Source organism: Falco naumanni, chromosome 2, assembly GCF_017639655.2.
Source record: "Falco naumanni isolate bFalNau1 chromosome 2, bFalNau1.pat, whole genome shotgun sequence".
Taxonomy (NCBI): Eukaryota; Metazoa; Chordata; class Aves; order Falconiformes; family Falconidae; genus Falco; species Falco naumanni.
The window spans coordinates 91,174,448-91,192,423 of NC_054055.1; the positions used below are offsets into that span (position 1 = coordinate 91,174,448).

Below are 17,976 nucleotides of genomic sequence, written 5' to 3' on the forward strand. Positions count from 1 at the left end.
GCACTCGGCAAAAAAAATTCTGATTTTGGTATATGAACTGCCTAGTACTACTGTGCATGAATAATTACAAAGGAAACTCCTCCTAAAGACAGTTTTTCAGCCCTCAAAAAGTACTGCAGTGCTAAGATAAAACAGTTCTCTAGAGACAAAAAAACAAGGGTTGGATATAAGATCAGTCAAACCTGGTAAAATCCAGTTTTCCTGTGTCTTTGGAAGCAGTCTAAAGCCATTTATAAAATAAACACATCTGTTCATATGTTATACTCCCTTCTTGCTACATTCCTTTGCATTAACTATGAAATGGGTGCTTTCAAAGCTATCCTGCAGAAGACTGGTGACTAACTGCAAGTGCAACAGGAAAGTGCAATAGCGAAGTGACAGTGTTCTGGCCCTGATACCGACTGTGGGTTTCATATGCACAGGTGGTTGGTAAATCTTGTCTGTTAACTAATTAAATTTGATTTTGTCTGGATGTTGTACTGTGAAAAATGACCCAATCCTTTGCTATATGCTAAGTGAGACTGGAATCAGATTTGTCTTTCTTACAGATGTTGCATTCTTAGTAAATGTTTTTTTACAGGTACTGCAATAGTCTCTATTGAGAGTACTCTTCATCTAATACAGTACTTTATATTCATCTGTTACTTACGACTTTCCTAGCTAGTTATTGCAGGTCAGAATTGGTCTTAGCAGACCTCCCTTCTATCAGGAGACCAATAATCCAAGCCCTGACCTGAGCAGAAATGCAAAAGTCAGCATGCAGCTGAACTGACCATAGCAACGATGCAGCGCACAGTATTTTCTGTCCTTAGCATATAGGTGTTGACCATGCCAGGCAAGTCTGGACACAAGGGGCAGGGATTCGCACCTGCTTAGACACAAGAAGGATCCATATAAATAGATGGACTCAAGTGTAGGGGCACAATGCAGTTGGGGTGGACTCATGGAGACTGAGATGGGGAAGGTGGGAGTGAGAGGCAGAAAAGGGCATAAGTGTAGGCTTCTGCTTTGAGAAACAAGTCAGGGAGCAAGAGTGATTTCAGTGCTACCAAGATCCCTGCTGCCACACCAGTTTTTTCTTCCTGCTCAATTTTTTGGCAGGGACACCAGAGCAGGTCCAACAGGTTGGAGAAAGGTATGTGCTGGGCTGACACAAAAGATGACTGCTTAGAGGAAGGCCAAAGACTTGAGGAGACATCTCGAGGCCCTTTGGATCCTTACTGTTACTGAAATCAGGAAAACCACCTTGCTCCTTGCTCCCCACCAACAGTCCTGGTGTGTGCTGAGGTGCTGGTTTGGAAGTGGACGTTGAGTGATGGGAGAATCTGGGCCTGAATAATTAGGGCTCTACTTCATCACAGTTGCTGCCAAGGCTGGCAGTATGTAGAATTAGGAGGGCTGAGAGAATACCTGAATTTGTGCTTCCCTACAAACCAGGAAAGAAGCACAAATTCTTAACTGTCTTATTGCTCAGTCAAATAGCAAATGCACATACACACAAAAATCAAATAAAGTACTGTGCCCTGTGAAGCACATAGCGTCCTCCTCCTCATCCTTCTTTCCATGACAGCCACATGTCAGTGGAGCCAGGGTATGGTTTACCATCCCTCTGGCTTTCACAATGTTCTCGGCACTTCTCGCATACTTCCTGCATGCACGTCCGTACGCTCATCCTCTGTTTTTATTGCTGAAGGTTAGTGAGGATAAATGAAAGCCTCCAATGCCACTTTCTATGGCTGGTTTAGATCTCTCAGATAATCTCCCATGAGGTCACCCACCTCTTCTAAATGTCACGCACGCATGTGATCTGAAAGCCTTCACAGGCTGTCCTCACGCCTGAATGACATCCCAGTGACTCAGGCACTAATGCCTCCAAATGAGGCTGTATCTTAATTCCCTGCTTTGACTGTTTCTCCAATAAAATGCCGCTGACCACCCGTGCACTGTGAGCGCTATCAAGCAGGGCAGTGCGAGGGGGGAGAGCTTGGCGAAGATCAGGAAAATGACACTGGATGGCACCACACGGTTGAGAAAATTCAGTCAGCATCAGATTCGTATAGTCGTTGTGACACAAATGGGACATCTGGGCTCTTCCCTAGCCCTTGAGAAGAAAGAAACGTGCTCTGCCTACTCTGTGTGTTTGGCAAGGCAAGTGAAGGCTGCACGTGCTACAGTCGTGTTGCTGACCTAAACCCAATGGCCAGGTCATCTGCTGGTGTAATGTGGCACCACGCTATCCACGCTGCTGGAGCTATGCTGGTTTGCACCAGCAGTTGCTTTTTGCCTGCAGCCTCAGAGAATCAGGGAGAGAGAGACACTCAGAAGAGCGTAGGCTGCAAGGCAGGAAAAAAGACGAACAGCATCCTTCACTTTGTGAGAGGGTGAGCTTCATTGCCTTTGTTGCATGTATAAAGCCCATGGCTCAGCGGTGCTCATCTGCAAAAGGGCCTCAGCAGATCAAGGGCTCTGCAGCAGCCTGGCAAAGAGCATGATTCAGAAAGGCATCAGGTGGGACTGCAACCTCTCAAACCCCGTCCTGCTGGAAAGGGTGGGAGCTTCCCTCTCCTTCTCCCCAGCAGGAGCTGGGGTCCACCAGCCTGCGTGTCTTCCATGGTCACTCCCATTCAGCCTGCTCGGTCAAGGCTTCCTGCCTTGCTGTCCTGCAGGGAGCTCCTCACATCCATGGGGAACCAGCCCAGGATTTCTAGTCCTTCCGCAAAAAACAGGGACTATCTCAGCCCTCCAAGAGCTTCTTTAGTTTGACTGTGTTTTCCGCCACAAAGTCATTCTGGTCTGCTTGAGCAGCAAGTGAACCAGCACAATGGGGAAGTGGTTTTGTATTGCAGGGTGGCACAGATATTTCAGGAAACGCGTGTGTATATTGATGTGGAGCCATTATTCCTCCAGAATTTGGCTTGTCGTATCCCTGCATTCACACTGGTGTTGCATTTGCCCAGCAAATCTTTACCAAGAGCATCTTCCAGCTCTTCAAAGGGGCCTCTCTGCTGCATGTATCAGCTTGGTGTGGGACAGGATGATTCAGACAGAAGAACATGGCTGTTTCTAGATACTTGCTTATTGATTTTTTTTTTGGCTTACTGATATTTTAAACACCAGAATGAAAGCGTCCATTTCCATCGCTGAACACAGAAACTTTTAAAAATAACATGCTGAAATGGGCCAAGAGGAGAACTTTACTCTTCCATCCTTACACATAAGCCCTGTAGTGATGCCTGCTTTTATGGTGGCACAGGCTTACACAGGAAGCCAACGTTAAATAGCTTAAGGCTGAATAGCTTGGCTCCCCTTGGAGCTAGCATCTGTGACCTTTAGAAGACTGTGCAAACCAGAAGCTGGTAAATATTTGTTCCTAAGAGAAACTCAAACAATTAAGAGCAACAAGATTTATTGACAGCAGTGAATTGCAGCAGTGGCCTCATGGGAGCGGAGTTTCCAGCACTTCCTGAGTGTTTCTCAAGTGCCCATTGCACACAACACTGTCCTGAAGGAAACTGGACAGTTTGGTGTCACCTCGATAACAGAACCACTGCATTTTAGTAAGTAGAAAGGACATTGTCATGAGGGGCAATGGCCATTAGAATTGTCCAACTGCCTGAAGGGACCCTGGCCTCTGATTGCTCTTCCTGCCTTTGAAAATGCCCTGAACACTGTTGTTCCTGACTTCTCAGCAATGACTATTTATTCTTTCTGTTCGCCTTTGTAGTTGAGAATTTCAATGTATGGCAAACCACAAATGGCCTATAGGAACTTAAGTTCTCCGCAGTACCTCTTTTCTGGAGGTTGTGGTATAATTCTGGAGGCTGTGGAAGCGTGGTATTTTCTCCAGCAACCCTTTTCTGAAAATGTGAGGAAGATCAGGAGAAGACCCTACCTGCCTAGCTGCAAAAAACCCCCACAAAAACCAAACAAAAACCCAAACATCCCACCCACCCCCCAACCTCTTTATCATTTAATGAAAACATTTCCAGTGGGTGAGGCAGTAGGAAACAATCCTGCAAGCTTGTCTGCTCCTGAAGTAGTCCAAGTGAAATCCACGATGGGAACAGCAAAGGCTGGGTGGCTGGAGACCGCTCCCGAAAGCATTGGTGAAGGCGGCAGCACAGGAGTGGCAGAGCAGGGATTATTGCTGCCCTTCCCCAGCCTGGGCCTGCTCACCCCATACACACTGCGGACGTAATGTATACACATCAACACTCAACATATTAAAAATAACGTGGTGTATGTGGAAACTCGTCGGCTCTCTTCTATAGCAGATGAGGAGCTCAGTTGTAAAGAGTCTGAGCCTGAACACAACCTTTATTTTGATAGGACCACCGGGGCCTGAATATACCCTGCATATCAGGTGAGAAAGCTGGTATATAAGGCTGAACGATTAAGCTAGGACAGATACTTTGCTCCCCCCCTCCCCCCCCAACTTTTCTATGCTAAGAACATTGCATTTCTGCTTGTACCAGACTTGATGGCAAAATTCCTATTGGCTTCAAAGGAGTAAAAACTAGCCCCTATTTCTCTTCAGCTCTGTAAACTTTGAACTGGAAAATATTTATTAGATCATAAAGCTTATTTGAAGAAAATTACAACATATAACCCCCTGTAGAAGATCTGTCTTCTGTCTTTAACAGCTGTTTTGTTTTGTCAAAGGCAGATAAACCCTTTTGGGGAAAAATGGACAGGTGGTTTGTATGGTGATTGCTTTCATTTTCTTTTTATTATTTCTGCTCCCAGCCTCATAAGCATAGTCAGGAATAGTAAAAATATCAGGGTGTGCAGTTTGTTTGCGTAGATTGCTTGTTATTTGCCATGGTTTAACCTGACTGGTAGCCAAACACCACACAGCCACTCCCTCCCTCCCCCTCCCCACAGTGGGATGGGGCAAGAGAATTGGGAAAAAAAAAGTAAAATTCACTGGTTGAGATAAAGACAGTTTAATAGGACAGAAATAGAAGGGATAATAATAACAATAATAATAATAGGATTGGAACATGCAAAACAAGTGATGCACAATGCAAGTGCTGACCACTGACCCACCGATGCTCAGCCGGTTCCCAGTTCCCAAGCAGTGGCCCTAGCCAGCTTTCCCCATAGTTTATGTGCTGAGCATGATGCCATACGGTATGGAATATCACTTTGCTCAGTTGGGGTCTGCTGTCCCGGCTGTGTCCTCTCCCAGCTTCTTGTGCACTCCCAGCCAGCTCGCTGGTGGGGTGGGGTGAGAAGCAGAAGAGTCTTTGAGTTAGTGTAAACACTGCTTAGGAGCAACTGAAACATCAGTGTGTCATCAACATTATTCTCACCTTAAATCCAAAATACAGCACCGTACCAGCTACTAGGAAGATAATTAACTGCATCCCAGCTGACACCAGGACAGTATTTTACAGGCACAGCTGGTGGGTGTCAGAAGTGGGTGGATATGGCTATTTCAAGGCATATCCTGAACTTGATTGTTTTCTTTTCAAGAGAGTGTACTCATCTAGCCTTGGTAATGATGTTAGGCTGCTATTGTTGGGATGTATAGGAGAATATACTTAATGCAGTCTATCTTTTTAAAAGCTTTGGCTTAGCTAGTGTAATGGAAGTACTATACTAGCAGTGCACAGTGGCTCCCTGCATAGCGACAGGCTGGAAGTCTGCCTCAGGTCTAGTTTGTGAAGCTAATAAATTAATTTTATTTTTTTTTTACCAGGGCTGCAGGCACATTCATATATTACTGTGAGCCAAATGAAGGTTTAGACAGAGAGATTATCTATTCCTTTACATATATAAACCTACTTACCTTTTAAAATCACATTTCCCCTGGCCAGATTTGTCCTTTCCATAGTGCAATTTAAGGAAATTTTCTGCAGTGACTTGCATGTTGGCCCATAGTTCAGCAAAGAGGAAGACTGGAAGAAGCCAAAAGGTAGGGAAGCGATGGTTGTATCCTGTCAAGATGGTCCACGTTGGCCTAAACTGCTGTATTGATGTCATTGCATGACCTCCAGAAAGTACTAATAATGTCATTACTCGCAATTTTAAAGAATTTGAAGCATGTACATTTATTTTTAATCTCCTCTCCCTTTCAATGGTAGGGTATGAAATTTATACCATTGTATGGTAACTCCATTTAACCACATTTCTCATTTAACTCCAGTTCTGATTAGCATCCTCTCCTTTAACATGACTACTGTCAGGATCAGAGGAGGTTCCTTGACATCAGTGCTCCTTCCTTGAACGGGGGAGGAGGATGCAACTGGACTAGTTTTGTGTGTGTGAGGATTCTGGATTTTCTGGAAGGAGCACGACATCCTGCTGAAGCATATTCCCCATGCTCACCTCAGAAGAGTCTCTTTACTGCAGGAGGAGTTTTGCCAGTTCACCTGAAAGGGCATCTCTGGCTGACCTGTGTCCCTCAGGAGGGCATATGCTTATCGCAGATGCATTGCTGGGTACCTCAGCAAGGCTGGAGAGGCCCATCCAAGGGCTTCTGACTTCTAATGTCAGACAGATTCCATGGTTCTGCTGAGACACACCTACAGCCCTTGAGAGGCCACCTGAGAGACCGACGGGCAGAGAAGTCTTCACAGTATTGGGAAGGTGGGTTGCTCTTAGGTATTTCAAGCTTTATGCTTCCCCCTAAAGGGTTTCACAGGTTTCAGGTCCATCTGCCCTATGCTTTTCTCTTTACCTGTCTATAGTTTCATTTCTTCAGTGTGACAGAAGAGCTAGCATACAGCGATGACTTTTCCACTTCAGGCAAAACCCAAAGGTCCCCTGAAAACTCTGCCACTGTACCAAGAGAATGATGCTGCGCTGTCATGCCAGGCACATACCGCTGGGGCTCAGAGCACGGGCTATCTACTTTTACTCCCTTTGAGAGTCATTTATGTCAATCCTTAACCTAGGCAGATGAGACCAAAATAAACTTGCTGAAATAGGAGTCAGTATCTCTACAGCCTTTCAAGCTGGTTTAAGCAGACTATGTGTTTTTTCTGGGCAGGCAAACCCTTGCACTTCCAGGAAGAAGTCAGTATTTGCATTGTTGCTGGCACAAGACATCTAAAGTAAAAATTAATAAAAATGAGCTCCTTATACATTAGCTCTTGGAGAGTACCTTGGGGATGAGGGATTTGGCTCACCACTATCCACAGTTTATATGCATGCCCAGTGTGCAGCCTGCTCCCACCGGGGGAAGAGGGGAGATGACTGGAGCCATGGCCTGCTGGGACTGTAGCCTGGGGAAGAAGACTTGACAAGTGCAGTCTGGTTCCTGTAACTACCCCAGAAATGTCTTCCAGGACTGGAATTTAGGAAATGTGTCTAGTGTGGAGGGAGATCTCTCTCTCCATGTTTGCTGAGCAGGGCCACGAGTACCTCACACAGCTATAGACTGACTCTGAGCTCAGCCTGACGAATGTTTGGTGAGGCTTGCTAGTCACACATTGTAAAAGAACGCAGCTGGGTTAATTATCATTGATAATATACAGCTGTGGGCTGGCTTCAGGGGTGGTGGGTTGGCCGATGTAGATAAGGTGCAGCTGTGGCTGGTGCTGTTAAGTGGTTGAGGGCCAATGAAGGGAGAGCAGCTGAGGGAGAAGCAGAGAGAGGACAAAGCAAGAGGAGAGTGGGCCCTGGATGAGTGGAGATGAGGAGAAGGCAGCAGAGGGATGGGTATGAAGAGTGCTGGTATGAGGTGGTGAAAGACCTTGTTGCAGCTTGGTAATTCGGAGAGTGCTGTGACAATGCATCATTCAGTAACTCATGAAGATTAGGAGGGTGAATAAAACATATCCCATCACTGCCTTTGCCAAACTCCAGCACGGCTTTATTCAGTTAGAAATCATTAAGACAAAAAGCCCTCTACACACTTGGTGCTTTGCCTTTCATCCTCCATCCTTCAGCACGTGCAATTCGTTTCAGCTGCACTTCACCCGATGGCAGGGCTTGGGTGCTTTCCCTCAGCTGTCTCTCCCCCTCTCAAACTAGTGCTAGTGAGCAGATGAAGTAAGGTTAGCAGGTGCAGGTGCAACCCTTTCAGTCGCAAGGGTAAGCCTGAGAGCTGCAGATCATGGAGGGACCGAGTTCAAGTCATTAGGTTACATGCTGCTGCTGCTAACAATAATGACGACAATGATGATATAGCGCAAAGAGTCTAGGAACACTTTTAATGATCATCTGAGTGGGGACATCAGCTCTCATTATCTCATAGCGTAACAGCATTAACAGCAGCTGATGACACTGTAACCTTTACTTTGCAAAGCAACAACCTGTACGTTAGGGAGCATTTGCCTGAATGTGAATTAGGGAATGGAAGAGCTGAATCATAACCAGATGTGAAAAGCACCTTGACTTCGGAGAAGCCTCTGCAGTCTGCAGCTTTACTTCACCTATATGGTATCCTAACAGAGGAAAATGTCATTTGTGTTTTCTCCTCTGTGGTTCCAGAGCACTGGCTGTTCCTTACACTTCTATCCATATAAGCTGTGGGTAGCGGTGAGCTGAACCCCTCACCCCCAAGGCACTCTCCAAGAGCTAATGTGGCAAGGGGGCCTCCACGCCTGCAGAAGTGACCCATGAGCAGAGCAGCTTCAGCTGGAGCTGTACATGTCCTCACTGTGCAAAGTCAGCAGCCAGCACAGTCCCCAAGCAGCTGCAAGCTGGATGCAGAGCAAAGGTGCCCCTGGGCAGGGGCTGCAGGTCCCTCGAGCCCCAGCTGCAGCACAGGCAGCACTGGCTGCCTGGAGAGGGGAGCAAGGGCTTGATGCAGAGCATCTCCAGTGCCACCAGACCATTACAGGAGCAGACGGACCCCAAGCAACCCTCCACTGTGGAGTGCTGTGAAGGCTGTGAAATGGGCTCATTAAAATACACATTCACCTTTGTTATCCTGCAGCTGCATTGCCTGACGCATCCCACTGCAGTTGCTCTAAGGTAGGATCCCAAGTTAAAAACTTTCCCAACTTGTTTTTTTATTCACCAGCGAAGTTCATGTCTAACCCATTAAGAGCAATGGAAGCAATAACAACTTCTGTCTTCATGGGAGGCAAATGAAGGGGAACCTAAAAAAAAGGGCAAGGGAACAAATGAGGCACTGGCTGATTGAAAGGCTCTTATTTTGTGTTGCCTTTGACAGCTGGACACAGGACGCCTTCTAGCATCGGTGTGGTTAGTGCTAAGCATAACCCAATTGGGGCATGGCACCCCCAGCCCCAGTGTGCCTCCTTTCCTCCTCTTTTTCCACAAAAGCACAGGAAACCGCCATGCAGCCATGGTTTAGCAGGCACAGCCTTGCAGCAGGCTTTGGCTGGGATCCCTGCTGACCCCTGATCACACTAAACCTCTTCCCCTCCCCAGCGGCAGACGGAGGCTTGCACCCAGACAAAGCTGTTCTTGCCAGCATCATCCCTGGATGCAGACCCCTCCCAGGTGGCACCCGGATGGACGGGGTGTGCCGTGGGTTTGCGGGCTCCTCCAACGAGCCAGGGGTGCAGTGCCTTGTGCTGAGCTCCTGCTCCTGCTGCTCACGGGGTGCAGTGTCCTGTGGGCACCTCCACCACCCTCACACATAGACCAGTACTTAAAGCCACATGCATCCCCAGTCTCCCCCTGCCACAACAGAAACCTCACAGCCTAAGCCCACCTCATCCAGGCTGGTAACTTTGCTTTGATACACAGACATGATCTCCCCAGACAGTGCTTTTAGCTGCAAGAAAATTTCTCCCTCTCAGTGTTTTGTTCTTAAAGACTGCTTTCCTGGGCTAAACATACTTGGCTTTAAATAGATGGGGTGACCCAAATACTATTGTGAATGATTACTCGAGGATGAAGTACAGACTCTAGTCCAATGATTTTTACAAGACAACTTAAGTCAATACAATCTTTCTGATTAGTGGTTTCCAGAAGACCTATATGCTGCATCATCCCTCGTACGTTCATCATCTAGTTCACTTTGGCTGTATTTGTTCAAGCAGTACATTATCAAGCATACAAAGTGTTTGCTCTGTTGTCCTCTGGACTGCACAGATTTCTTCTGGAACAAACTGTAGCTTAGAAAGCCTCTGCTGTGGATTGTTGTAATGAATATTTTACAGTAAGCCACTTGTTACTAATCAGCCTAATTTTACTTGTACAACTCTTTTTATAACCTTTACTCTTAAAAAATAATTGGGAAAATTTACAATGGTAATGGAAGTGTTTATTAACTGATGGCCTACTTGCAAGATTAAACTGAACACAGCATTGCAATTCAGGCTGTTTTTCAGCTTTGTATAGGAAAAAAAATAACAGCAAGCATAGAAGCCATTATTTTTCACAGCATACCCCTGAATAGTCTTTTTTATTGCAGACTGTCTACTGTAGTATAGCAATGAGTTCAACAGAAAATGCACTAAAAGCCTGAAATCTAAATCTAATTTAAAATCTAAATAATGCATGATTGAAAATGTATTATCTATTCTCAGCAAATCAGTATCATTAACACTAATGTTTCCCTAATTTTAAGCACCATCTAGTGAGTCAAGCATTTGATCTTCCAAATTACTGAGAAAAATAAGATTGTGGCATGACTGCATCCCACCTAGTGCTAGGTCTCTTTCTGAGATTCATAAGCTAGCTGTTAAACCATTGTCTGCTCTTCTGCTAATGGTCATTAAATATTCCTCCAAAGGTGCTGAAGACCCAAGCTGCCGCCTCCAGATAATTTGTCTATTGACAAAGGAGGGTGCCGGCTGAGTAGGCTTGCTAGTTAGACAAAGCTAACTGCCTAAAAGTGGAGCACGGAAAAACCTCATTTCGATAATGATAATCTTTTTTTGTCACTCCAGAGCAAGGGACTGGAAAGGATGTGTCTTTATTTCAATTATTAGTGAAAAAAAAATATATATAAAACTACAGACAAACAGCTTTATAAGGATCATGATTCTTGCTATTTCTATTAGCCAGCTTGCCATGAAGATGAAGTAGGTCTGAGAAGGAGTCGCACAGCAAATCTGCATAGAATTTTAAGACTTGATTATCCAGTACCGGTATTAAATCAGTTCAGTTACATCAGCACCGGCTCCTGTGGCAACGCAGCGTAGTCAGCTGGCAACTGACCTGTATAAACTGCAGCCCATGCATAGAATCTCTTTGGAGATCAAGTGATGCACCACCAGTTTGGGTAACACAGTAACTCTGGGCACAGGCAGGGACCTTCAGACTGAGCCTCAACAACAGATCAGGCCAGTTTCTGTGCATCAGGTGGGCATCACGTGCCAAAGGTCTCTCCTGGTGGTGGGTTCCCAGCTGCCTGCCCAGCCAGTGGCTCACCTCTGTTGCACTCTGCGTTGGAGCACTACATCTGCTTGGGAGGCCACACGGTAAGGGAGGCTGAGGACTTGACCCAACCTACAGAGACCTGTCTGCTGTTGTATTTTTGAGTTTCCCTCCATCTCCAAACATCAGTTTCCTGGCCATGTCACCTCCCAGCCCCATGCCTCAGAGCAATCATGGTAGCACAGGCAAAAGGCTGATGGAGGACAGGTACAGTTGGTGAAGGGGAGGTGGTGCCAGGACTTGCTTATGCTAGAACTGCTGCAGAAATGTTCCTCAAACTGAACCCCACGCCGAAGGCTCAGCCTCCATGCTCCCCTGTGCTCACTGCTCGGTCTCCTGGGGAAAGTGCGATGGTGCAGTGCCAGCTTGCTGTTTGGAAATGGTGGAGGTTTATCTTTTCCTCGTGTTACTGAAATCGGGTACCTTATGGAGTTAAACTGGGGAAAGCAGTATCTTTAGGAGTGGGAGCATTTAAGGCCTGGTCCCTTATCACCAGCAAGCATGACTGCTGAGGGGTGATGCAGGTACCTGGTCTCTGGTTTGTCCAAGACAGGAAAAGCATCAAACCAGAAGCTTGAAATCAGCTGCACAGCTTTACTAACAATACTGGAAATACTTTACAGTTGTCCCGACTTGGATATAGGCAAAGCCACTGAGAAAGAGAAACAAGGCGTCCCTTTTCTCCTTCCTTCCAACTGCCCATGCATGTCATTTTGCTAGCAAGAGGAAAGATTTTTTAGCAAGATCCTGATTTATGGTTTAGAACGTCATGATGGAAAGTGGATTCAAGCAGGAAATCAATTTTCAGAGCCATTCAGCAATGAAAGGCAATGTTTTTGGAGTAGTCCTTCCCCACAAACAAAGCAGAGCGTGTGTAGGTATCAGTCTGCTTAGCAAGATGGTTTAAGCTTGCTAGAACAGTCACACAGCATGCACGATCCATGCTAGGATCCAGTCAGCTCCCAAACACCCCTCAATCACAGGAGTGAGCCAGAATGTCATGACATCACATAAATAAATGTAAGCAAATACCGTGAAAAGGCTTTACCCTGGTCTTGAGCAAAAGGTGAAACTTTCGAGTCCTGTGGGATCCTTCTCTGTCCCCAAACCTGCTGGCTCATGATGCAGCAAAATGGTCTGGCACGTATCAACCCTGTCAGGGTTTGCAGGTCCTGGGTGTGTTTAACTTGGAAAGAAAGGTTTCAGGAGGAGGCTCCTGAACACCTCCTCCCAGAGTTACACAGGGGGACAAAAAGAAAAATAAACACAGGCTTTCAGAGGTCAGAATGTATAGCTCGCCCAGAGCTACTATTTCTGGTAGAAATTAGACCCTGAAGGGCCCAGGTGAAAATCAGGGATAATCCCCATATACGTGCTTCTAATTGGGACAAACTGTAAGTGAGAAAGCTGACCGACAGCTCCGGCCCACCCCTGGGGGCTCTGGGTTTGTTCCCAGCTGGTAAACAAGAGCACAGTTATGCAAAGCCGCCTCTATAAACAGATTTCAGTTTATTACAGCCAAACTGGGGGAATCTATTTTTGTCACCACTTTGTGCGAATGTGTTACCCTTGTGATTTCCAGGCAGGTCACTCCAAGTCAGCTGCTTTGGCTGTGGCTGTTGGTAGAAGCTCCTCCATCGACTCGGTCCCTGGCCCCTCTGCTCGCCCGCCTGGGGTCAGCTCCCGGGCAGGGGGGCCGAGGGGATGCGCCTGCGGCTATTCTGGTAGCTGTGAGTTATGGCGGTGTCATGTGAAGCAAAGAGCCCAGAAATGCATGTCAAATCGAACCAGTGACTAATCACGATATTTTGGTTGTATTAGTGCCTGCCGGGCAAAGGTCTATGGGCTCAGAAAATCTTCACGTAATAATCCCTGGGCGCTGATTTGATCTTCAGCTGAGGCTTCCTAAGAGTGTGAAAAGAGGACGGGAAGGGGGCTGCAGTCCCAGGGGCAACAAGGTCCAGACTTATCTGAGTTTGAAATACAGACGAGAGAGGAGAAAAGCCAGCACTCCCTTCTCATCTGTGTCCGCCCAGAGCCATGTGCTGGCAGCCAGAGAGGATCTATTTGATCTGCCTGTGGAGCAAGAAGGGTCGAGGGAGACGGCTGAGCAGACACAAAGTGTCATTTGTTGGGATTGTTATCTAGCTCCCTCATCTGTCATCTGATGGCCAGCCAAGCAAGTGCTCAGCACAACTGTGGACTGTTCATCCTTGCACAAGTGACGGAGGCAAGAAAAGTAAGCATCCTAAAGCAGCTGTTGCGACATTCAGCTGTTTTTTCTATAAAGGAATGCATTGAATTCTTTACAAACCTACTAACTGTCCCCCTATGCCAGGCAAGAGACTTGTTTTTTTTTTTTTTTTTCCGTTGGGCTTTTCTCTAACAACTGGAAGTCTGCTGGGCATTCAAGCAATGGCTGTTGAGTAGGGCAGCTGTTTCAATATCTAATTGCATTTTTTCTGTAATAACTCAAGGGGAAAGCGTTGCATTGCCTACCATGAGCTACTTCCTGTCCTACTGCAAAGCGCACTGCACCGCCGTGCTCGCCCAGTACCAGAGCCTGAGATCAGAGGGCTTTCTGTGTGATATTTTGCTGAAAGTGAAGGAAAACGAGTTTCCTGCACACAAGTCCTTGTTGGCATGCTCCAGTGACTATTTCCGAGCTATGTTCAAAAGTTATACCCAAGAGTCTAAAGCCAGTGTAATTGACCTGCAAGTTGTCTCACCCACCGGTTTCCAGAATGTCCTGGATTTTATTTATACTTCTTTGTTGCCCCTTTCCTTTGAAAGCCTGGAAGATACCTTGGAAGCTGCAAGCTACTTGCAAGTGACTGATGCCATTGGCTTGTGCGATCAGTACTTGATTAACAACCTTGCCTTGGAAAACTGCTGCTTCTCCGCCAATGTGGCCAGGAAGTTCTACCTGCCGAATGCCTTAGCAGCAACCGAAAAATACATTGTCAGTAATCTCTGGAAGCTTCTGGACTTGGATTTGTCAGGACTGCTCGAGCTGAACTTCAGGTCTTTGCTAGTGGTGGTTCAATCACCAGATCTCCCTATGGTGAAAGAAACTCGCCTGTTGAATCTCGTGCTGCTGTGGCTGAAGCAGGATAAAACCAGGCTGGCTCACACTAGCAGCCTTTTAGAGCACATAAGATACGGCCTCATCCCAGTGGAAGAGTTGAGAAAAACCTACACACAGTCAGAAGTGCCCCTCTCTGCAGGTATTAAGTGCTTGATCATTAAAGCAATAAATTACCATACATCTGTTTTCAAACAGCCTATCCTGCAAGACAAGTCCACCACGCTGAGGAATGAGAAAACTCGGATCATTCTGCTGGGGGGAGGGACAGCAAGCGAGGGGCTCGTCACCGACATGGTGGCCTTTGATGTTTACAATCACAAATGGAGAGCTCTCACGCAGGCGCGGGACAGGGTGCAGAACCACAGCGTGTGCGTGGTGGGGAACTTCCTCTACGTCTTGGGTGGGGAGGTAGAAAGTGGTGCCCCGGGTGATGCTAAAACCAAAAAGATCTTATCAGTTACAAACAAGGTCCATCGTTATGATCCCAGATTTAACACGTGGACCCAAATCACGGGCATGCTGGAAAAGAGGTGCCAGTTTTCTTGCAGTGTCCTAGGCAAGGATATCTTTGCCATTGGTGGAAGGGGTGAGGATGGGTCGCTGCATTCGTCTGTGGAAGTCTACAACATCAGCAGGGACAGATGGATGAAGGTCAAAGAATTGCCATGCAAGCTACATGGCCATGCCAGTGCCATTTGCAAGAGTGCTATATACATCTCTGGTGGCAAGCACTCAGACCCAGCCGACACAAGCAAGGACGTATATTCTCTGAGCTCACTTGAAGGGCAGTGGATAAAAAAAGCCCCCATGAGCATTGCTCGGTTTGGGCATCAGATGGCAACCATCAGAGAAGCCATATTCACCTTTTTAGGATTATATGAACCATTCTCTGAAATAGAAAGATACGACCCTGATCAGAACCAATGGACTCGGTTAAGACCACTGATCTATGATCGATTTTGCTATGGACTGGCAGTGGTAGAGGAAACAGCTCTTCTTATTGGTGGAAAGAAATGGCGAAACTCACAGGAAGTCCCCACGCAAGACGTGGTTGGCTACGACATCGACAACGATGGCTGGGAAGAGATTTGCAAAGCCCCCTTGCCTTGGTGTGGGCTGCAGTGTGCAGTGCTGCAGCTCTCTGAAGGGGCTGATGAGCAGGACAGCGACAGCCAGCAGAAGAGGCTGCCGGACTGCTGAGCTCACACACCAAGAAATAACCAGCCCAGGAGATGGGCCAGCAGGGCGGGCCTGGAGAAGAAAATTGCAATGGCACCGAACGTGGCGGAGTGGATGTTTTGCTTTGATAAGCCAAACGCTTGGTGGAAACAGGCAGGAAAGTCTGGCTGCAGCAGGGGAAAGGCGCTGGGATCTATAGAGCTGGAAGCCAACCTCACTGAGGAAGGACATACCAAGTAGCACATTTAGAGGTGATCAAGGAGAATATTAATCCTTGACCTTTGAAGAATAATTCTCAGATAGTAATTAATAGGTGTTGCAAATCAGATTTTTCAAAGGTTAAAAAATATAATCCATCTTTTCTGTTTTCTTAATCAGAGGTCATTTTCCCAGCTGCTAAGTGCTATTGAATTTTTATGCTATGGCTAAGCAAAATGAAAATGAGCTGTATAAAGACTAGAAAATTGATGTCTATGAGAACTAATAATAAGTACTGCCAAGGAAAAGGAATTATTTGATATGCTACATACTAGGCAAGAATGTCTTTGCTAACTAGCATGAAATGACTGGAGAGAATGCATGGATTTTTTGATATGTAGACTCAGTTATGGCTGTAGGTTAAAACAGCGACTGTTCAATAGAAACCATTTCTCTCTGAGTGGCCTTTGCTGTAACATGCCTTTCAGATGCTTATTTTGTGTTATTTTAAAGACACGCTACCGGTAAAGTACATTTCTTTAGTATCCAAACCTTGTGTTAGTATAGATGGCCAGAGCTGAATGGGTGTACTTACTATTAGACTTGAGAAACTTGTTACAGGAGTTGCTGTAACTAATGCCTTGACACTTACCTCAGTAGCATATGCTGCTGTATCACAGCTGCTCGTAATGGTAAAATTGCTCACAGCTGTTGAACTGGTACATGAGAGAATCCTGCGGTCAGAAAAGGTTTACCTTCATCAAAGGGTACGAAGGGGAGGGAGGTAACGAAAGGTTTTCAGAAGTCTTTATTCGGCGTCTGCCTACATACGAAACAGCAACAGCCTTACTTCTTTTTGGCCACACTGGCAGAGTTCAAAGGCACAGATTATGGGGGTACTTTAAGGCATGTAGACCTGTGAAATGCAGGTAAAACGGTCAGCTGCTGTAGAACCACTTTGGTATGGCATAAATTGAATCTTGAGTCGTAGAAGTTCATTTAAAAGCTAAATTTATTGTACTTCATTTTACAGTGTTCCCTTTCTAGGCTGAGAGTTAATACAATAAAAATATATATAGAAGAACATTTAATAGTCTTAAAAGAAGGCAGCACAATGGAGAGGACACGTTCTTTGTCACTAGACTAGCTTAAAAAACTGTAATGTTTAATTTTCACCTTTAAAGCAATCAAGCTGACTTTACTAATGTAAAGTGCAGGCAGAATAGCTGTTGCATGGCAACAGATCTAAGTCTTCTGAACTGCCTTGGTTTTGACAAGGAATCAACTACACAATGTGCATATACATCCATCAGATATAAAGAGGTTTCTTCTATGAATATATTTACTTTTGGTCCAGTAAAACAATAGCAAGAGAATCTAAATGCTTGGAACAATAGCACAATCCATTTCAAGTCAAGCATTTTTTAAGAGAAATTTACAAAAACCTCACAAATTTAATATACAAGTCAGTACCCATGCAGTAAATAAATGTCCAGTTTATACAAACAATATTCTTCTAATGGTACAAATATTACACTGGATCCAGAATTCTATACAAACGTTAATACATGATTTGTCATCCATATCGACTTGAATATAGGATTACTGAAAATGGGCTACAGAAAGGCCACTCTTCTGTACAATTGTGCAAAATCTGCAAAACAGTTGCAATCCAAATGCAATAAAATAACAAGAAAGAAAGAGAGAAGGGGGGGGGGGGAGAAGAAGAAAAAGAAAGAAATGGGAGAAGGTCAGAAAAAGGGAGATAACGAGAGAGGAATAAAAAGACAGGAGAGAGAAAATAAACCTGTCCATTCTTTCCTCCATCCCTTCATGGATATAACTGTCAGGAAATATCAGAGCTCATAAAGTCTAAAGTACATTCACTGAGCTGTACAGGCAAGAGTCTAAAGTTGGTTAAGAGTACAACTCGCTGTAAAGAGTATAAAGGAGGCTTTTCCCTTTCACATGAGTGTTATTAAATCATGTCGTGAGTCCTAACTTATGCAGCAAAATACTGAAAAGCAGCAGAAATATTTTGTCATGCTCTGATCACTGTTCGAGAACAAGCCCATAAAAAGTAAATACATAATTGAAGATTTCCCTCCCATTTTCCTATTCCAAGCATGTGCCTAACTCTAAGAAACTATTTCTGCTCATATTCACCGGGTTCTCTCCAGCACAACTAAAATCTCATGGAA

The 17,976-nt window shown here is 45.6% G+C and overlaps 1 protein-coding gene across 1 annotated transcript; it reads left to right on the top strand.

Annotated features, from left to right (window-relative positions):
* Positions 1-13,741: 13,741 nt before the first annotated feature.
* KLHL34 (kelch like family member 34) lies at positions 13,742-16,267 on the top strand. Its single transcript, XM_040584339.1, has one exon. The coding sequence runs from the start codon at positions 13,811-13,813 to the stop codon at positions 15,596-15,598; it is 1,788 nt and encodes a 595-aa protein (XP_040440273.1). The 5' UTR covers positions 13,742-13,810; the 3' UTR covers positions 15,599-16,267.
* Positions 16,268-17,976: the final 1,709 nt, after the last annotated feature.

Coding starts and splice junctions, on each gene's coding strand:
- KLHL34 (XM_040584339.1), top strand. CDS start 13,811: ATGAGCTACTTCCTGTCCTACTGCAAAGCGCACTGCACCGCCGTGCTC.